This window comes from Anopheles gambiae, chromosome 3 (genome assembly GCF_943734735.2).
Source record: "Anopheles gambiae chromosome 3, idAnoGambNW_F1_1, whole genome shotgun sequence".
Lineage (NCBI taxonomy): Eukaryota > Metazoa > Arthropoda > Insecta > Diptera > Culicidae > Anopheles > Anopheles gambiae.
Window position 1 is genome coordinate 35322182 of NC_064602.1, and position 22916 is coordinate 35345097.

The window sequence follows — 22916 nt, forward strand, 5'->3', positions numbered from 1 at the left end:
TTGGTCCGCTTTTAACAACCCCGCTGGATGTGTGTACGTGAATAAAATATTCACGCTCGGCACTGTGTAGTGAAATGCATCATTTAGGCTAGGAAAGCACGAACCGAATTGCTGTGCAGAAGCTTGTTTTTTTGAGCACCGTGGACGCCCAACGCTCCAAAAGCAAATCGATTGCCCTCAACCTACTTCGTGCTGGGGAATTGGGGGCTTTGTGGGTGCACGGTGCACTAAAGGGATGTTGTTGTTTTTTTAAACATTTCAGCACGAAACCTCCACATACACAAACACACAGACATGCATTAAACAGTCCGGGACTGTGAGTAGGGATTTTTCATTATAATTCAATTAAAATCGTGATTCGAATGTTAAAACATATTGCGCTCCCGTGCGTGGTTATTTGGTCCTCCGCCGATTGGTGTGGTGTGTGACGTGACGTCAATCGAAGGGTGGTTTTAAACGTGCGTATATGAAGTCAGTCAAAAACCTTGTCAGAAGCCGTGCCATAATGCAAATCAACGCTGCTGGAATAATGCAAAACGAGCGCGAGCGCGTTCTCCGTACGAAGTTTGAAATCGAAACCTACCTACGAGCAAATACGCACTAATCCGATTTGAAGTTTTTGTGCTTTTGCTGGTTTGTGTGTTTGTGTGTGAGCTATGTCTGTAAGCTAAGACGAGTTTTGGTGGGGTGCCTAAAATAAATGGGATTTTTCTCGCCAAAAAGACCAAACGGAAGCGAGAAATGAACTTCAATCTTTACGACTGTGTCGATCGGAGCTCCATTGTCACGCACTAGAACCAATAAGTCTGTCTAAGCATGTGTGTGCCGAATTGACAAGCGTGAAGGCAATTCTTTAGTCTCCTCCTTCCCTCGACTTCCATAGCCGCTGGAATGTTAATGTCTTTCAGTGCGCCCTCTCTCGTACGCTGCTGAATTCTTCGCATAGCTTCTCCAGAGCACACACACACACAGAAAAAATCATTCCAATTGCTCCCAACGACTGGAGTGACATTTCCTATGGAAGAGTAATTGTAACCCCCACTTGTGGAATTTGCACCGACGCAAATAAAGTCCAAAATCACATTAATGCCTCCTCGAGAGTGGTGCATGTTCTCACGAACAGCTTTTAGCGTGTCGAACTCATCTCGATCACGTGCGTTTTTCGACGGCATGAGAAGCCTTTCGTTTTTTTTTCTCGTTTTTAACGCCAACACACGCCACCAACACGGGTGATGATGAAGGAATTTGCCGTACAACTGCCCCCCTCCCCCCCTTCCTCTCCCAACTGCCTTTTTTTCTGTAATTGAGTGCATGAGCCGGACGGGCGCTGATTGTCACTTTCCCCGCCATCATGACGTCACGCGGTGGACCAACCCGGCTCGGAAGAAAGTTTCACTTTTCTCGCCTTCACAGTCGCGTGCAGACAGGGGCAGGCAGACAGAGATCCAACGCCAAGCAAAAACACTCCGCTAAACATTACTCCACCCACCCCGAAAAGGCAGAGTCCACACTGTCACTTTCGATTTGTTCAAAAACAATTTCGCGATTCTGGTGCTCACCGCTTCCCTTCCTTCGTTCCGCTTAATGTGGTGAAGGATAGCTACGAAGCTTACAGGCAACAATGGGACAAATCGTCGTTTGTCCCATTGCCGCGCAGCATAATTTTTGACCGCCAAGAGGGGGGTCGTTAAATTAAAGGCAAGCAGTGCAACAGAAAGAGTGCAAAGCTGCTGCTGCCCCGTCCGATTTGTCTTCTACGTTCCAACTTTTCGCCCTTTACCATGAGTTTTTCTTTCTGTTGTTGTCAATCCGCGATTTCAAGTCCGATGCGCGAGGGTGAATTAATGAGCCAACACAATTAAAAGTGAGATTTATTTGAGCCGGCAGATAGCAGTGGATTTGAGCCAAAAAGCATAAAAACCCCCGTGGGTAGGCACCCCATTGCCCCATCGTTTCCACCGGTGTGAGACCCCGGGAGAGGGTGGTGGAGTGGAAAACAATGCTGATGTAAAGTCCCGCGACAGAGTGAAGGTGTAACACAGCACCATGAGACACAGCAACCGCGTCGCGAAATGAGATGGCGAAATCGTGGAAAACTCCACCCAGTCATCCCTGGACGGCGGCGGGGGTACACACACACCCTTTTTCTTGCGCTCACGGGTGACAATAACAGTCCAACCAAAGGCTGGGTGGGCGGCTTGCCTTTTTAAAGCAAACAAAGATTGCCGCACTTTGTGTGGACACTTTCAGGTTGGTCAGTTTCCCCGGGTTTTTGCCTGCGTCATTTCAAACGAGCGCGGAACTGTCAGGAAGAAAGTCGTAGTCATTGCCCGCAGCACGCCATTAGTAGAGGACCGAATCAACAAATCTAAATCGAAAAAAAACTCCCTTTCCTCGCCTTTCTTCAATGCTTTGGAATGTTGGCGGGAAATTTATCTACCTCACCGCCCAGCGCCAGCATGATCTTGACCGATCTTTGCTGTGTTGAATTAAATCTCTGCGACGTCAACGTTAAGTCAACAGAGTGCGGCAAGCGCATTAAGAAGAGCGATCCTCTTTCTTCATGGTTATGTTGCTTCTATGTTGTTTCTATTTCGGATTCTTTGCCAAGCAGCGGAGAATAAATATTTCAACGCTTTCGATTTCATCGCGATCGTGTCGCGATCGCAGCATTTTTCACACTCGATCGTGCGTGGCCGCTCACACTGTAAAATACTTATACTTAGCACACAGTCACACAAGAACATCACATAATAGGCGGTTTGTTCCCTTCAAATCCGCTTTTTCGTGATGCCCAACTGTACTGCCCTTGTACTTTTATGCTAATTTTTATTAAATAAAAAGTGAAACGAAATGAATGGAATTCATCCAGCACTCTTCTGCAAAATTGCAACCCTTTGCCGTTGCCGCACCTTTTGATCACGCCTTTGATGATGATGCTGATGCACGAGTACCGTTTGTGGAATATTAATTACCATATGCTGCCAGTGCGTAGCACTACAGACACAAGGTGGGCGATGGTACTGTTTTGGTGGCTTTTTGCATATTAATTAGCCAGACTGGTTGGCGCGACAGCTTGGATGACAGAAAGAAGTGTTGTTAGAGTGTAAGAACGATTCTTTGAAAAAAAAAACAGACCTTTGCATTATTATTTTCTAGCAACACTGACCCTCTTTCAAGTGGCCGACGCTGTGTGTCTTTTTTAGTTGTAATCGTTCTAATCAAGTAGCTCCATTATCACCTAAACTCCCAACGTGGCATCATGATGGGTGGGCGCGAATAGAGTACAACCAGTAGAGGCACAGAGTGATAAGAATCTTTGCATCGGTCAGCAAAGTTAACCTTCACCTCGCACTGGACGAGTGTCATTTGACCAGCGGACAGTACCGCAAAGCGATGTCACTCATCTGTGGCCACGCAATGACTCACACACACACACACACACAAATTGTAGTTCCACGAACACGAGCAGGCGTGTATTAAGCTCCATTAAAAATAAAACCTGTGAGGGTGGGCACACGATGATTACACTCATCGCAAATGCATTAAAGTGGCCCGCAACACGACGGTGTATGTCCCTTTTACCCTATATCACCGCCACTCCGCCTGGTCCACTAGCTCTCTGCGCACCACTTACAGCTCATTTAACACGGAATAAAATGAATCTCATCAAAATCGATTGTGAGCCACCACCAATCACCCACCGAGGGTCGCCTGGGAGTGACGGGAGACGGAACCCATTACTCACATGGAACAGACTCGCCAACGACAATGTATGTTTGGCTGGACGAACCAGCAGAGCCTTATATACCTTCCCGTATCGCAAGTACACCCAACAGCATTGAGATTGATGTCTTTCCGGACACGTTTTATAAATTCCCTTTTTTCTCTCTCCTGTAGCTGAAAAGTGAATTTCATTTCAAACTCACCAACGGTTCGGTTGAGTGGTTTGATTCATTATATTGAAATAAAAAAAAAACTAGGTACGCAATCAGGCGTACGGCGACGGGGTAAGCCACACAAATAGGAGATTAAATGTATAGAAATGCTAAGCGAAGTAGCAACACCTTCGGGTCGGTACACCATTTTTAACCATTTTATCACGCCATTTTGTACATTATCAAATCACACTATTATGGCATCGAGCCGGGCACCGGTAGCCGGAGGGTGCAAAAAAACACTTTCAATCAGACGCTTGATTGTAGCCATTGATTGTGTGTGTGTGGGTAATAATGAGTTGAGCAATAAAATATTGGAATGGATTAGTTTTGAAGCACGTTTAAGTTCGAGTTTGGTGCAATAAAAAAAGGAAGCGCTTAATATAAAATTTCCATTTATAATCACACACTAACGCTGTTCGTTAGTAGTAGTAGTATTGCGTAGTTCCGGTAGAGGGAGTGCGTGCAAGTGTAGTAGTGAGTCTACATGCACAGAGTCAAGAAAAGACACTCTTGATACACCATCATCATTTCTATAGGTCTCAAGAATAATATTATCCTTGCTTTTATGAAGACTTGATACCATTCCGAGCATAATTACGTCAACCCTTAAACTTATCGATTAGACCACCGAGCCACTCTTCCAAAGGCAGGTTAAAAGGGCTATAAATATGATTCATCCCACGCTAAAAAAAATCTTCATTTGCCTCCCCTTTTAGCGATACGGAATGTACACTCTAACTGCCTCATAAAATAAAATTGCCATAAATGTGTACTGCATATCTCTCTTCTGCCACTAATCCCCTCTATCTTTATCTGTCTCTCTAAAATCCTCAATTAATTTTCTAATCACCTTAAGAAGACACATTCGGCCTGGCAACCTTTCCATCATATCAAAATCCAACAGAGAGGTGGTAGTGAAATTGCTAGAAAGCTGTTTTGACTGGGAGGTTTCTTTCACCGCTCAATAGTGATTGTCGCGTTTCGATTACCCTACCGCGAGAAGCTCATATGCATTGGGAGGGAAAGGTGCAACAACAAAAAAAAGTCTCCCCCGTCAACACACTACCTTCACCATATCGGATCCAATAATCATTGGGTAGGTAGCATGAAACCGAACCTAACCGCCCGCCCGCGCACATCTTCCTACCCGCGTCCGATTATTAAATGCTTTCGTGAACAAATGCGCCACCGACTGATAATCTAATAAAAGTACAGCGACTGTTCCTTCTTCTTCTTCTGCAAGCATTTTCATAGACTGTGTGTGTGCGCCGATCGCAAGATGTCTTATTAGTGTCTTCACTTCTCACTCTATTAACATTTCGAATAATTTCTACTGTTCGCACCACCGGCACATAGACAGCAGGGAAAGGGAACCGAACTGTAGGAAGATGAGACTGTCGAAGCGGTAATTTATTATCACATCGTTGCCGTGGAACGTCTCTACCGCACGGAACGCGAAGTGTGAAAGCGATCACACCGATCACGGTTCCAGTTGGCTGGGTCGATCGATCGATTCCGCATGCCGCGCAAACTCGTAAGAGCAGCATAGCAATGGATCGGGATGGAAAATTGGAAAGAAAATCGTCGTAGCAACATAAAAATAGCATTAAAAAAACAAGCTCCAGTTTAAAGACTACAAGCGTCAACTAACAAGCGGATCACACACAACCAACCAGTCCCTTCGCACCATAAACTTTGATTGCTTTGTGCCACACTTTGTCGCGCGCGCGCGCGGTCAAATAAAATGTAGAGTAAATAAAATGCAACCACGGGACCTAAACGTCTGGCAGAGAAGTAGCAGCTCGTTACCCGCAAAACGGAAAACAAGCGGTTCTTTTTAGCATGTTGCGGTGCGATCGGAGAGCAGATCCTAAACACAAAGCGGGTCGCGCGCGGTACGGAAGAAAAACAGAAATAAACGGTGTCTTTTCTGCAGCCACTGCTTCCTTCCCTGGCACTAATTCGTCTGATGATGGCGGTCCGCTCCGGATCTCGGACCTCGATGTGTTCCCGTTGGCATTAGGTCAGTTTAACGGTTAACCACTGGACTCCACACAGCTCTCCCAGCCTCTCACGTACATGGGGAGTGGAGGGCCCATCGTTACACATTCTGCCGATCTGTCTGGTGTGCCGTTGAACTACATGAGCCAATACGCTTGGGAGCTGTTCCGTGATCGATTTTGTTGTTGTTTTGGTAACACAGAAACACACAAAACCACGACGACAACAACCACGACGAAGACGATCGTAAACAAGAACACTTCAGGGCTTGTTGGTTTGGTTGGAAGCAAAAAGGTTTAACTGCTAATCCGCGCACCGATCATCAACAAACCAAAAAATTGATTACCCTCAAACCGCGGGCCTGTGATCTGATCACGACGGTTGATGCTCGTAAATTACGGCCCTGCTCAGCGTGTATGAACAGTTCGTTCCGTTCTTTTCCCGAGGGCAGCAGCTTCCGCAAACACCGTATCTCTTCTCTTCTCTACTGGGCAAGCCAATGGGAAAGGCATTAGTGTGGCAGCGCGCCATGAGTTTACGAGCTGACGGGTACTGCTGGGGCGGCTTTCACCAAAACCCTGCGCAGTGGTACGCTAAAATTACCGCGAAAGTACCCGGTTCGATTTGCCGATTTACCGTTTTCCCCGCTGCGGATGCTGTATCCATGCTGCACTCTCGCGAGGGGGCAGGCGAAGAAGATTAGCGGTGAAGATTTCTATCTGGCAAAAGGGTAGTGTGCTCTTTCAGTCTCCCACTGAGCAGTACTGTGGCATCAGTACTGTGAAGAGGCGAACAAAAGCCTTTCCCTACTTGAGATGGAATAATATCCATCCATCAGCGAGAGGAAAAACTGACTTACCGGTGGCTTATGATCGACATAATGCTTTCTTTTGCGCTGGCAAGAAGCATTACGGGCTTGTTGTTGTTGGAAACTGTACATCATGATCATTTCTCATGCTGTCGATCTGTTGCAAAAGTCTTCCGTTCTTGTGGATGGGAAAGATCCTTAGCTAAATGAGCACTTAATCGATCAGTAGAAATGATTCCACGCTTGTTGCCCTAGAGATCATGCACATCATCGCTATGATCTTTATAGCTAACTTCCATAAAAAAGCATCTACTGTACAGTTAGAGACTGCGATTTTAACACAGAAAGACGACCTGAAAGCGCCGTCCACACATGCAGTTCGTTTATTTCCCATTGGGAACGCATTTTACGATTAGCACCCTGGTCGGTAATCGTGATAAGCTCGTTAGTTAAATAATCTTTACTACTACTGGAACCTCCTTTGCTTACCACATTACGCGAAGAAATGGGGCCACCACACACACACACTCACACTCGAAATTGCTTTTCCACCCATTGGTAATTGGGAAATTTAACACACTTCAAACGCCGCTCGGAACCTCCATCACCACCACACAATAAACAAAGTTCCGCATTGCTTTTAAATGGTGCGATCGTGCGCTCGAAGGGAGCGAAGAGGGTTCGACCGCGGTACACACAACAACAACAAAAAACCCCGCACATGTTACATCTAGCTACTGTTACGGGTAGTTTCGACCATTAAGGGTTGAGATGGTTGAGCCGTTTGGGTGTTACGCCTTACCGAAAGGTACGCACAGACGTGTGGTTTCCGATCACGTCGATGGCATTCACCTCCGCCATTTATATATTTCATTGTGAATCAATATATATACATGCCCCTGCCCCGGAACACGACAACTACACTAGGCAATGCGCAGTTATAATGTAAATACGCAGACAACACGACACGAACACGACGCCACAAAGCGAACATGCGCGTGCAACATGCGCAACGGGATGTCTGCGCGCTATTTGAGGTTTTGTTGCTATTTAATGTCTAGGATTTTGGTGTTAATAATAAAACAATTGAATTACTTCATCCTCACTGGAGGTGTGAGAGGGGGGAGTGGATAATGTGCCTAGTCGAGGGCGGGTTCTTGTGCCTACGCTTTCCCCCGAAAGCGTCCTCGTCTAATGATAGTTATTCTTCCCCAAAGACCATAATTTTAGTAACTCCAAGCACCAGCGCGTGATTGACACGAAATCTGCGCTCTCGCGCTTCTATGGGGGGTTTTGTGCGTTTGGAATGACGATGACTTTTATGTGTGGCCTATGTGTGTGTGTGTTTGTGTATGTGGCTAAAGTTTATGATGATTACTACGCGAGGAATAAGCAATTGAGGGCGAACGCGACTATAACCAACTTGACGTATTCGGGAAAAAACTGCTCCAAGAAGTTACGTCTATAGATCCAGCATTGAAGAACAAACGGCTTGATTCATCGCTTGGGGTATATACCATGGTCTTTGCAGCAGTAAATGTGTCAAACGTACAAGTCCCTCATTTGTTCCAGCAAGTCGCCATTAATGCTCTCCTTGCATCCCACACTCACACACCAAACAACACCCACACGTTTACCACGGACTTATGCTCCAAAGTGTGGCGCCTGCTGACTGTGAGGTCCACAGCCATCAAACGCCACAACCATTCCGGAAGTCGTCGTGGGCTTTGCCGTCTGAACATATTGAGAGGAGATTGGGGATTGAAATAGAAGAACAGACACATAATAACCTTTCTTGGCCATCTTAGCGGGGTCTAAAGCTGCTCAATTTGTCGCCTCCAGCAGCAGCAGCAGCAGCAGCAACGTTTACACAATTGCATCTTCTGCGGGCGGTGTGGGTCCTAAACGGTGCCCGAGATTTTGGATAAATCTTTCAACCTTCCTCTTCGATTCACCCCCCACAACAACGAAATCGTGCGCGATGTTCTCTATTGAGACTGTGCGAGCGAAAGCAGCCTCTAGATTTCGCTTTTAATGGCGCCCAATTATGGTAAAATTGCTCGATTTACAGCCTTCAACTTTGTGTGGACCACGCTGACGACGATGACGACACTGACGCCGTTGCTGTGTAAGCGGAGATGTCTCGACGGACCGCGCTCTGTGCGTCGTGCAGAGCATAAATCATGCAGAACGCGGGAACCGCGGGGGCAAATTGGAGGGAATGAATGTTGCCCACTCAAATCTAAAACAATCCACACCGGCCACATTGTTTTCTGCGTGCTCTTCGCGTGCCCGAGAGGACAATATGGCTCCTCCACAACCTGCCCCCTCGAACGAGATCCAATTATTGGCAATGACTCTTTTGACTTCCTCCTTCTTTTTTGCCCTCAATGTCCCCAGGAGAACGAGCGATAGAAAGGAGCGCATGGGGACGATCCTTCTATCTGCTCGGTGTTTCATGATATTGCGCGCGCGAGCACACACGTCCTGATGTCGCCAATATATCACTCGTTTCGTTGCACCGTCATCCTTTGCTTTTTCCTGCTTGAGGAGGGCCATCTGTTGCATATATCGTTTGCCGTATCGTGATCGCGGGGCGTGGAGCAGCGTAACATAAAATTTATATTCATATTATTTTATTACGACGCCCAATATGCTTAATTTTAGGCCTCCAGGGCGGAGGCCAATGCGCACACACACACACACACGATCGTTGACGATGATGATGATGATGGTGGTGATGGCCGGGGCTCTGTGATTTGTTCGAATTGATACTTCTGGCGCTGTAACCGAGCGAGCAACGAGTGAGCTTTTTTCTTGACATGTTCTTGGGGTTTGTTTCTTGCGTTTACTTGAACCATGAAACTTCACTTCATCGTTTATGCACATTTGCCCTTCGGCTGCTCCAATACCGCGAAGCGAAGGGAGAAATATGGACACAAAGTGGTGGTGGTGTGGTGGCGTATTGAGTTTTGCTGCATGAAATTCAACCCACCCGACCGGGGCGTGCGCGGGCCCGGATCGGTCACCGTCACTTCAACATGACGCTGTGTGTGTGTGTGGGTACACCCTTGACTTGAAAGTGCAATGAGATGAAAATGGCAAATATGCGAACGGAGATCGCTGTATTTAAATCATTGTATCAGCTTGCAATTCAGCGCATTTCCAGTGGCAGCGGACCGGAAAACGCGCCCACACAGTCACACAGAGGCAGCGCACCAGTAGCATACAATTAAGCATTGTTACAAACATCAAGCCCCCGCCGTGTGCTACGTACGTGCACATTTTTCCGCCCTCTCTGTCTCTCGCTGTTGTAAAGCGAATTCTTCATGCACACATAAAAAACCGAGCAGAGGAGGTGATGACGTGAGGCAATAGTTTAACAACACAACAAACGCCCGCTTAAACGCAAGAAGCCCCGGGCGGCAGGGGAATTAATCGCTGGGCGCGCGCTGGGTGGAGTTGGGCGGGCGAATAGAAACAGATCTATGCGACCCTTCCACCTCTATCTCTGCTGCGACGTTTTACACGTGTTTGTGATTGCCCGGTACGCACACTGTCGCACGTTGCAGTACAAATTAATAGGCAGCCCCCGAGTCCGGAATGCCGACACGCCGGAACGAGTTAACCTTACCCATTAGCTTCTGTTGCCCCCCATGCCGGGGAAGGGTTGAGTTGTTGTACGCGTTCTACCACCAAACACACCCAAACACAGTGTGGTAGAATAGTTTGCTTACGCTTTTTCAGCTGGACAGGGTGGGAAAAAAAGGTTTCGCAGTTACAACCCTCTTACAGTGGAACACGTATAAAGTGTGTGTGTTAGGTCGCATGATCGCGACGTAACCAACAACAACAACAACAACAGGGTTGTTTCACAGTTGTTTAGCATGCACGCAGTTGTGTTGGTGCGGTTGTGTTAGTAGGCGAGCGCGATCGACAACAAGGCGCAAGAAAGACGAACGCGCGCTCGCAAGCACATTTGCATTCGCGCAACGCGACAACGAGCCTCAGGAATGTGTGTATGGCTTTGTACTTCATGAGATAACTTCATGTGTAAATATTGCATTTCCCCCCCCCCCCCCCCCCCCCAAGCACTGCTTCTAACAGGGCTGTGACGCTGGTCAATATCACGCCCCGGGATTGGAACGCTGGAACTGGCTGTGGAAACCAATACGTTCGATTGATTCCTAACAAAGCACCGAAGCATATACCGATGGGAGCGCATCGGGGTAGTACAGATTGCAAAAGAAACATTTGCGCTTATGCTTCTAGCGGCCCCTCCTCGATTGATTGTCCCGACGGATAACAATTACGTTCCCGGGGCGAAGCAATGGCCATAAACATATAATCCATAAACAAGCAAACAGACCTCTCTCATGGCCACTTCCCAATGTGTCGCTCGCCCTCTGTATCGGATGTCTTGCTCGGATGTAGTTTCTTCTACTTTTGCTTTGGTCTTCCGTTTTTACCACACCCCGGGTATAAAAATGACAAGGATTAGTTATTCCCCCTTGTGGGATATGCTCTCTTGTCCAGCTGTTTCCAACGTCCTGGAGGCGCAGAGAGACGCAGAAGAGAGAGAGACAGAAAAAAAACATATGGTTGTATGTTGTAAAGAGCCTCAAAGCCTGGGCGTACATACAAATCAAACATCGTAAAAATGCCACCGCCCGCCAGCTTTCCTGAAGGACCTAAAACGCACACACACACACAGTCGCCGGGGTGACAAGATCCCAAGTATAATGGCGCCTAGGGAACGGCGCACTAACGGGAATAAGCCGAGATTGGGAAGAACTAGCCTAGGTCTGTAAAAAAACTGTGTGAAAAGAATGTTTCTGCATCGGGCACACCAAGCACTGGCCTCGGCGTAACTGGATAAGAAATCAAGAACAAGGCGGATTTGGTGTGCGGCCCATTCATCCAATGCCAGAAGCGAAAGGGCAAAAGCTCTCTCTCCATGGTACTACGAAACGGGGAAAGGATGGTTCCATATAAAGAGTTAATCTTATGCCATCATCGCCATCATCATACGGCCAAGGAAGCTTCGTAGGGGCTGCTGAGCTTTTTTGTTGTCTGATTCAGGCTCCATTGGCAAGCTCTTTTGCACGAGCCTTTTGCAGCGCGGGGCAGCGTGCCAAATCCGTCGGTGTTTGCCGGGGCGAATGTAGGCTAAACGTCATTTCCATTTTTGGACCAGGGGGTTCGGTAAAGCCTGCGGGCGAGACCTCGCTGGCCTCGACACTGCGAAAGAAGGATGGTGGGAGAGCGAGAGGACGGCCAGACACACAGACCCAGCACTCGGAGAGTTCATGAAATTGAAAGACCGAAACCATGCACACAAAACACACCGAGAGATGACATTTGTTACTACGCAAGCAGCAGCAACAAGATCAGGGGCTTAGAAATAAAGATTCCTTTTTTTACGAGAAGTGGCAGTGGCTGTGCTTTGTGAGGTGAGTAGAACAGGGGCATACAGCAAGCGAACAACCTTTTGTGCCTACCCAAACCCACGAGTGATCTACGCCTTTACAAGACGAGACGAGCACACAAACACACCAGCGAGCGCAAACGGTTCCTCGCACACTCAGTGACGCAGTCACGATCTGCGCTGATCCGAGAGAGGCGTGCGCAACCGGTTTTTTGTCGCTCCGTGTCCGCATTTGCCTGGTTCGGTGTACACACTGTGCACGTTGACATTTTGGCGCTGCCGACGTGTTCGTTTGAGAGCCTAACGTAAGCCGACCCAGCTACGAGACTCCGACAAGGTTAGAACAAACTTCGTCTTCTGTCTCGCAGGGGCAGAAATTCGACACTCTTTCAACCAGATCTGCGCTGTTGGGGGAAAGAAGCCTGAGCAGAAGATTCAATTACCACTCCCCAAAAAAAAAAGAAAAACAACCACCTGATCACAAGATCCATAGCAGAGGTTTCCCTTGATGACCAGACGATCGCTCGTGGATCGCTCAGATCGCTCATTATGCTGCGGTTGCGGATGCGGATGAGGCTTTGACACAGATACTGTGTGCGCTAGCGGCGCAGAGGAAACCACAATGCGCAAGAGTCGATTGATACACAAGAGGAACTCTAGAGCCCTCCAAAAACTAAAAAAACGAGGGCCAGGAAGTGAAAGCCTGAAACTGGTATTGCACAGTGAGGCTTTAGTGTGTCACATGCCGGCAGAGATACTACACACACAAAAGGGCATCAATCAGATGTGCACGGTTGTGTGGGGAGCATCATCATACCCCCCCCGTGCTTTTGAGAGGAATGTATCTCTCGGATATGTCTTTGGATGGTGGGGACACACAGCACAACACAATTGGACACGATTTTCCGTTACTTTCCGTCGACCCAATTTGCATGGCCCGGAAGTGGCGGCGTGGATAATGTCCCAGTTTGAACTGAGCCGGAGCAGTTTCCTTTTCGACAGCAGTTTAGATAAACACACATAGAAAGCACCGCATTAAGATATGCTGGAAACTTTTTATCGCCCTCATTTCCCAACCGTTGACAAACCAATTAGGTGAAGCTTTGTGGGCGCTAGAACGAAACATCAAAGCACGGCTCGTGAGAAATTGGACAAAGTTCTAGCAGCTGGCAGAGTTTCTGTTGGGGCGGGAAAGTTCAAGCTCTGAGCGGAACAAAGTATAAAAAAGGAGCACTTTTGTACTCTGTCCCTCAGCCAGAGTCATTTCGTACGGTCTGGTGAGTTTTTTGTTTTGTTTTTCAGGACGGTGGGGGAGAAGTCACTACCGGAAGGAATACCCCCGTCAGTTCCAGGCAGGTGTGAGAGATACATTGCCACACGCTGTTGTCCCCCGGCGGATGTGTGGAATTATTTGTCCTTCTTTCTCCTCTGCTCGCCTGTTCCGCTGGCTATGTTTTTTCTACCCTCTTCAGTTCATAATTCTGTGCAAACAAAGATACCGGGGCCGCAACATGGATATGAAGAACAAGCCGCCAGACAGACAGACAAGCGGTAGTAGGGAAACATCTGCCCACCACCGTCGTATCGTGTCATGTGGCACACCGGAATATGCGGACACTTGGCACTTGGGTGCGGGAGGAGCAGGTCATCACTGCCGGCAGGGGATGGTGATGGGAAAAGACAGCAAACAAGAATGAAATAAAACACAAAACTAGGGAACAAGCTGAAAGTTCTTCCCATGCGTGCTGCTCCTTCTCGCGTCGTCTGCTTAGTTCCCACACTTTTCGTGTCCGCCCGTGCGCTTCCTGGAAGCTTAATTTTATGGAGCGCGAGTTTGGGCATTTAACGCCTCGGCTATCAGGATCTTTGCCGTAATCTTGGTTGACGCCAGCAAGGTTTGATATCGGTGTCTGAAACGGACGGTAGGCACAAATTAGCATCAGCCAGAGAGGTTAGAAGCTGTCCGCACGGCCTGAAAAAGGCATTATTGCGCTCAAAACTTACGGATATTCCAGTTGCCGTTTTAGGAAGAGCTTAAAATGCCTCTAAAGGACTCTTTTATTCTGTATTCGTTAGACGAACAAGCACAAATATTGTTGAGGCAGTGCTCATTTCTCTCTTTCTTATCGGTTTGTCGACTCAAGCCGGGGGGTTTTTTTGTTGGCACACTTCCGTCATCGCGCGAATGAGAAGTCTCGCTTTGGCTAATGTCCACGAGAGCTTGGGGACGGCTCAACAACTCGAGGTAGGGAAGGTTTGAGAGCAAATTAAACGAAAATTTGCTAAACATCATCGGCTCGTCAACGACCGTACGTCGTGTGCGACGCGACTTCGAACATCATCAGCTTCAGTGTTGGGCGAATTTTTTGGCACGCGTCAGAGTTTGAGATTTATGAAAAATGAAGAAACACACGATTTGCTTCTAAAATCCACACGACGACGAGGTCGCGTGCCCCCCTGCGAGCGCCCTGTCTTCTTAATGGAGTGGACCAGGAGGCGCATCATCTTCATCCTCGAGTTCGTCATTAGGCGAGTTAATTGCGTGTACGATGCGCACAGCGATTAACGCACACTTGCGGGGTGCACGAATCAAGTAAGCAAAAAAGCTGGCAAACACAACACATTCCCCCCTAAACGGTGAAGAAAGTCCTTCGTCCGTTGCTGAACAGCCTTACCTCGATTCGTCCACCGGGATGATGATGGTGATGGTGCAGCTGGTTGTTGTTGCCATTGGCCGCACTGTTGTTGCCGGTCGCACTTATGTTGCTTGTTATGTTATTGCCATTGTTGTTGGCATTGTTGTTGTTGTTGTTGTTGTTGTTGCTGCTGCTGCTCGTCATGGAGCTTCGGCTCCCGGGCAGATCGCGCCACCGTAGCACCCCCATCACAGCCTGTCGCACCCAACGGCGCTCGCCGCCCTCACTTTGGAAGGCCACCGTGTTTTCGATCGGGGGGCGCGTGGTGTGGCGCGTGTTTTTGTTTCTTGGGTTGGGCTCTGTACTTCTAGATGCGTCCCCGTTTTACGCACATTGGATCGAGCAATCAAAATGCTTTTTGATCTCTTTTTTAGATCACTTCAATGCTCGATTAAAAATTGCACTTGAAAATTGGAAGTCGTGATCCAAATAAAAAACTAAATTGATCTCGCGCAAAGGTTACAGCGTAAGTATGCGTTGAGGGGGTTTTTTCACTCTCTTTTTCACTTTTAAGCACTTTTAAGAACACACCTTGGGAACTACAGCCAGCTCTCTCAAGCCTCAATTTCCTGAAGGTGGTGGCGTTACTACCCTCTCCCATTCACTGCGACGAAGGCGAAGGTTCAATCAACACCACTGGACATATTTGAATTCGTCTCAAAGACTTTACCACACCAAATTCAAACACACAAAAAGCACACTTTTAGAGCACGAAAAAAAAAACACCTAAAAAAGCATATAGAGGAGAGGGAGGAATGGAATCAATTTCGATGTAATTACGCATTCATTGCCATCGAGATTGGGCTGTGTTGGGTGTCTTTGCGTGTGTGCGTTTGGGTTCTTTCAACATTCAAATGCGCTCTCAAACACTTAACCTCAAACGTAATGCCAATCGAGACGCAACAGCAACGACCACAACAGCAAAAAAACGCACCGGAAGGTCAACGTTAAGAGGGTTTTGAAGTTGTTACACCAGAAAACAATTGCCGAATCTCACATTTACACCAGATTGCTCACCCACACAGACACACACACAATTCAGTTCTAACACTTTGAACAAGGAGAGCAACAGAAGAAAAAAGACTATGCTTCCCCAGGCATTCTCCAATCAGTCAGTCTCGTGTTGTCTCGCGTTTGTCCATTAAGCGAACATCTATGTACAGAGCCCGCGGAGCGGTGGAAGGTTTGTGGAGGACCATCCAGGATTCCAGTGCAGCAGCAGCGGACGGGCGGAGACAAATCGAACGATGACTCATCGCCCAGGCTCATGTCGGAATCCTGTAGGGGTTTTCTCTCCCCCTCCGGCGAAGCAATCCATCGCAACCCAACGTTTGCCGCCCCCGGGGGCAAAGAAGGGAGAAGGATCAACCCACCGAAGTCTGTACAGAGGGAGTTCGCTTTCCCTTTCGGCATCTAAACAGGGGTGTGTGTGCGTTTGTGTCTGTTTATAAGGAGACTTTTGCTTTCGCTGCAAAAACTGCTCTGTTTGCTGGTAAATGTTTGCCCGTGCGAAATGCACGTTAACTCTTGCGCCAATGTAAACCTGACTTTCACACTGTTTTCGGAGGGAGCCGCCGGTCGTGCGCGATGGGTGTGTGTGATTTGCTGGCTGGCTCGAATCATATACGCCCCGGTTGCGCCCCTGACTGCCTGATAAGCAGCGCCAACAAACGCCAACATGAAGTCATTCGGAGGAGGGCAAAACAAAACGCGCGACACTTTCACTCAAGACGCACGTGTTTTAATGTGCTCCTCATCAATTAATCACTGTATTAAATGTGTTGCGCACAGTTTGCAAGATATGTTGTGTTGTTCAAAGCTAATTTTCGCTGGACATTCGTCCAAAATTTCGCCAACAACTTCACGGAAAGACAAAAAAAAACTCCTCTCAAAGCTTTCCCAACAAATTAATGTCTATCCTTTTGATGGAATTTCGGCCAACCAACACAGTGGACCGCAATGGCTTCACCGCGAGAAACACACATATGACCGGCACACCGGGACCGGTTGACACACTGACCACATCGTCAACATCATTGTTCGGCATCATTATCTTCCCTAACGACAAATATTAATCACTGGTCCACTTTTTCCACTGGTCTACCTCTTTCAAACCAACAAACACAAAAGACCGCATCCATTAGGGAAGCGGTTGGTTTCGGGCGCAACAAATGACTCTCTGCAGCTTTGTAACAGGACAGGTGAACACAACAGGTTGGAGGTTGGAGCTGTGGCGCAGGCAAAAAAAAGGTCGTGATCTTGGACGTTGAAAAAGAGTTCAGAGCCAAGAAGTTGCCGCCGAAGAAGAAAGAAGCAAACGTGCCTCAACCCCCCAAAAAGCCCCACTTGACGGACAATCACTTTCAATTACACTTTCTTCTCGGGCGTTTGTCTCCGCTGGCTGTCTGCTGACCAGGCCAGTCGCCCGGGCGCACACACAAACTCGTCAACTTCACGCACGCAAAAGTGCCGTTCGCTTCCAGACGAACGATGGACACGTTTTTAAACCTTTATGTGTGGCTCGTGGTTCTCATTAGCCACGCCAACATGTTGCAGAGTTGTTGTTGTTGTTGGTCTCTTCACAACCCGGCCGCAGCAAACTGTTGTATAATTTTCAGCTGTTTTGCTGTAGCGGGGGGGTTGGATTATTGCGGATGCTGTATTAGACGCAAGACAAACTTGAGACACACATACAGACACACACACCGAAAAAAAACGTGTTCTACCAACATCACACAAACACACATAGGGCACACCAACAGCCACGAATATTATTTGCACCACGTTTTTTTTTCTGAGCGCCGCCCCACACACGTTTGTGTGGCAGCGACAAACAGAGTAAAACAAAAATACACACCACAAGATCACAAGGAGGCAGTGCAAGCAAGGGAAAAAGTGCGGCTAAGGGGTGGTTGCACTATCTCAACTCGCGACTGATCGCCTACCCTTGTTTGCTACTGCTGCTGCTGCGCTTTGCATGAACGCGTAAAAATAACACACTGGGACAATGCACGCACGGTACGCACGCTTTAGGGGATGAAAGAGAATTGAGCAGCAGAGAGTTATGGTGCTGGCGCTGTTGCTGCTGCTGCTGCTGCTCGTGAGCTGGCCCTATCGCCTGTGTTAGGCTCATGGTACGCGCGATGGCACAGTGGGCGAATGTGTGCACATTGTGTGGAAAAGATTGTTTTTTTTTTATAAGGGTCTAGTTTTTGGATTGCATTTTCATTTGTGGAATAGGTTGTAAATGTAGAATTAATAGATAAATTTCATAAACAGTAGAGAAATATTAAACACTTTGTTGTGACATTTTAAACATTTTTTTATTCCAACAAACACATCTAGACAGTAATTTGAAACAATTTTAACATGACAAAATGTCTTTCTTGGATTGAAATGATATAATACAAATTAAATAATCCGCATAACAACAAATCTATCGCATTAATAGTATAACAAAAGAGAGAAAAAAAAACAAAAACCTTCACAAATATAATTTGACATTTATCATCAGATCGGTTGAATTCTCAAATATTATTTAAAACTTTTTATTTAAGGAATAAAGGCTCAAAAGACTCTCAAATGATGTTTATATTTATTATTACCAGTTTACTGCTAGTCTACTCCTTTTAACCAAAACTTTACCTATTTTAATTTCATAGTTATCAGTTTTCAGTTTTCTATGTTATAATAAATCAATTTTAAATTAATGTTTACGAACTATTTTTCAACAGCTGTCATATGTTTCTAAGAGTTTTGCTTTTAAATAACACCTTGCGATCATGCGATAATTCTATTTACATTGGAAAACCACTTGAAGTACAGGGCAATGTACGTTTCAACGTTTTATATTATTGTATGGAAAATTACTTATAATTTTGTCAATTGTAACAATAATTTAAATATTACAAACATTAATTCAAACTAAAAATCCTAGATAAAAGATATCGAAAGTTATAGTTACTTTACATATATAATAAGGTTTTTAATTTTTATGAAACATGAGAGCCTTACAACTTGAATAATTTAATTTTTAGACTTCATACTATATATTAATTTTTATTTATTCATCCTATTACAAAAATTACAACCTATCTAAACTTATTCTTCTGCTAATTGTATTTAATTTAAAAGTATAACAAAACACACTATTATATATAATCCTAGTCCATAGTGCATTCGACCATGCTCACCGAATCAACTCTCCGGTTTCCTCTCGCTAAACCCTTTGCCTCTCTCTCGCACAACAAGACGGTTTGAGAGAGAAGGTAACTGAAGTACACACAGGTTCGAAATTAATTCGAATGCTTTTACAATAATTCACCCACAACATCCCCTTCCACCCTCAATCGAACAGTTGGAATACAAATTGGCGCAGTTCAAATTAATCCACCAACCCGGTACTTCAATGCCAAATCGTAACACTGCACAAAAACACCACCACGGAGAGCGCTCTGGTAAATAGTTAATTCTCTGCAGAGAGTTTCCACTTGTCTCTCGGGTCCACGGGTGCGGTGCGGTGAGGATGAAACAGGCGAGCAGAAGAGTTTGTTTGTATGGATGACCGGCTTTAGCGTTAGCTAATGCACGTAGCACAGGGTGCAGCAGCAGCCCATGCGATGCACTTTACTCTTGCACAATCTTCTCTCTTCCTTCCTCTCCCCAACAGCAACATCCTGCCGGAGGGTAATTTTCACCCCCACGACTGTGTGTTTCAAGCGCTGCCAAAGGCGCGCTGCTGCTGTCGAAAAACGCAGCGGCCGGTAAATACGCGACACGAGAGCACGACACGCGAAACGGTACCGAAACGTGTCGACAGCAATGCCAATATGTTGTGCACCTCACACTCTTTGAAGCGTTTTTCTTCCTTCTTTTTTCCTTTCTTTGCTGCACAACATTCCCATTGAAAACCGTTCCCGAAAAACCACTTGCTTGCTTGGGGATTGGGTGGTTTTGCGCAAAGGTGTGCACTGTTCGCGCGGGAAACTTTCGTCCTGCAGTGCGTTCTTCACATACCGCCAGGCGCAAACGGAACAGAAGGAAGGAGATTAATGTACTTCAATTCATTCCATGAAAAAAAAAAACAACCACAGCACAGATGGATGGTTTGCAATGTGTATGCATGCCCGGTCGGTTCCCTTGTCCGTCAAGGTACGCGTCTCACAGGGAACAGGCCGGAACATGTGGCCACAGCAAAGCAATCCCTCAGCCACATGATCGAAGAAGCCTTTTGCTAATGACAGGCGTATTATTTCCCTCTCCCTGCACACAAACACACACACATATGCACAACCGACACACCGGCCGGATATACGTGCGGTGTGTCCGGGTCCTCGTGTGATGGCATCACACCAGTAGTAGAGTCTGAAGGCACATTGCACACTGCCGCCGGATAGGGGGGCCCCGTAGGCGCGTTGTCTCGCCGGAAGAGTTTGCGGCAGAGGAGCGCACGCAGGAACGAAAGTACATAAAGTGAATGAATTATTGAAATGAAGCTCCACCGACACACACATGCCGAGTGGTATGCAAAATGAGGTGTAGAAAGACGTCACGTACTCGGGGCGCAGGGTGTACGCAAAAACGGCGACATATGTACACCCACCGGGATGGGAAGGCATGTGTGCCGGTCGTGCGAGCGCGTCATACAGCCGACGGGATGCATCCATTTCCGGAGAAATGTGACATAGTGTGCTGGCCGCGAAAACGGGAACCCAAACCCGTCGGAAGGAATTGGGCATGACGGCAGAGCGGGGGGTTTAGCCAAGCTTTATCTGATAACCTTATATTATTGCACACCTCTTCCTGTAGGAAGCAGGATTGAGCGACTCGGTTGTGGAGGAAGGAGTACATCAAGTTGTTGGGCAACCAGAGAATGATTTAGCAACTTACCCACGGAGGTAAATTATTCAGCTTGGCACAACTACTACTGCTAGCGTAGATAGGCTAGACGACTTCGTTCTGTAGACGACTTCCTATTACCCCCTCGCAATCCCATCCGAAAACTTTGACTCACCTGCAAGAATAGAGAGAAAAAAAGACATAAAACATTAATTTAGAATTCATTCTTGTGGTACATAAAAAAACAGCACACAACAACTCAAATAAAAACCAACTTCAGGTTGAAGCTTTTGTTTAATAATTCATAGAGGCCTTTAGCGAAGCGCATAAAGGTGGTGAATGATGAATCATCGATCAGTAGTGGTAGTAGTAGTAGTCACCGTCAGACGGGCGGGGATTTTAAAAAAAGCGAACCGTCCAGCCGGGCCACACTCTTCGCTAATCTTTTCCTTGACTGTAACTCATGCGAATAAACGGTTCTCCGTTCTAAACACACCGCGCGCTACCCTCCAGAAAAGGAAAGACAGCTGTCAAACTGTGAGCAACAACGAAACGGTCGGAATAATGTGAAAGCAACGACGCTCACCGTGGACGCTTGCAGTAGTGTGCAGGAGTTTTTGAAACCGCGTACGCGAATCATTCATCACCAGACACTGGTGGTGGTGGAGTGTGTGTGAGGGGATGGCAGCAGACACAGCACACACCAAAACGTCCAAGGTGTGGTACACGGCGGCATGGCCTTACTGTTTGCCTGCGAGCGAGCTTTGAAGTGAAGCAATTCGTGATGACGTGGGGACGGGGTCCTCTCCTGGTTGACTCTTGGCGGGGGGAAGAAAATCAAATAAAAGTATAACCCCTTTTGCCAGGGAGTCGCACAGACGGCGGCTTGGTATTACAATCTGGTGGGCGAGACATGTACGAAAGACATGTTAGAGGGATCTCTCATAGGAGTTCTGAAGTTGGTTTTCGAAAACTGTCCCAATCTTCCCCGCAGGAGACAACAACGCAATGGAGTCTGGGACACATGCTGACGCACTTCTATAGAGCACAAACACGTTGCAAAATCTCTTCCGTTAATCTAAAACTCCAAAATGACAAAGGGCAATTTTAAGCACACATATACACACACACACTCTATCCGAAAGTGGTAATCTACCCAGCTCATGGCCGAGAAATTGAAGATCCGGAGCGATAATCCATTCTATTCCCGAGCTGTGTATGTTCTACCAGGGAAATAAAAGGTAGGCGACAGTGTCCACCGTTGTACTGCGACTAAGATATTAATCTTTGTTTGTTTGAAGAACATCTACGCACAACCAACATGTAGAGAGTGGTTTGCTTTTGGGGTGGAAAGTACACGTGCTGGGACATTGGAATACACCAACTACGGGGCGGGCATAGGGGCATCTAGAAGCAGAAACACGTCCGAAGACACCAAACAACGAAGAGCCGCAAAGGTTCCGAGATGTACAGAGGGAAGAGGTTGGTGAGAATTAGGTTCCAATTTTTATGACCCAACCTAACTCCCAAAAAGAGTTATCTTGCGGGAGCTCTTTGAGACTCCGACATTGGGGGAAGTGTACAAACATGGTTCCGCGATAGTTCCGCGTTCCGCTTATCCCCCCCCTCCCCGAAGCGTTCCGAAATGACGCAAGCGTTTCGTTGTCAACTTTGCCCTCTTGCCCAAACTCCAATGGCGCTTGTGTTCTAAATTCCAAAACACACCGAAGGAACTGTGCCATCCGAGAGCTGCAGAACATGCGTTGTGTGTGATGAGCGGCAAATGTGAAACACGTTCCACTGGGCCGTTTGGAAGTCCGTGGCGTGTTGTTCGGGCTTAAAAATAGCTCGTCCGCTTTGGAGCAGCAAGACCAGCACGAAGCACGGGCTGTGTGTCTTCCCATCCCGGGTACTTTGGATGCAACGATCTCGCGATTTCGTGAAGCAGTTAAAAGCGATGGGGTGGTCCTATTGCGAAACGACGTGCCGGCTCTGTATCGCTTCTGACAAGCCACTCGAGAACCTTGCGACGGCGCAATACAACAGAGGGGTGCGCCCTCCAGCACTAAACATGTCCTCAATACGTGTGATTTAAGTGAAGTGGATCTTCTAAACTGGAAAAAAGGTTCAACCCACTTCGTGGCACGAGTGTCGCTCGATCGACAACGGCTGGTGAGCGCGGTCGCGCGCTCGCTCCAAGTTGC

At 47.2% G+C, this 22916-nt stretch overlaps 1 protein-coding gene across 20 annotated transcripts in view; it reads right to left on the reverse strand.

Moving 5' to 3' along the window:
• Nucleotides 1–22916, reverse strand: part of LOC1271375 (rap1 GTPase-activating protein 1) — a 161353-nt gene that overhangs the window by 24986 nt on the left and 113451 nt on the right. For 2 of the 20 annotated variants that reach the window (XM_061657915.1, XM_061657912.1), the window contains exons 1-2: nt 17732–17991; nt 14854–15600 (exon numbers count right to left, since the gene is read on the reverse strand). The exons of 15 other annotated variants lie outside the window; for them this stretch is intronic. In XM_061657915.1, the coding sequence (XP_061513899.1) occupies nt 14854–15063 (210 nt within the window). In that variant the 5' untranslated portion in view covers nt 15064–15600; nt 17732–17991. Of the gene's footprint in view, nt 1–14853; nt 15601–17731; nt 17992–22916 lie in introns of those variants that run through there. 3 more of the 20 variants (XM_061657913.1, XM_061657914.1, XM_061657916.1) reach the window with 3 other exon arrangements.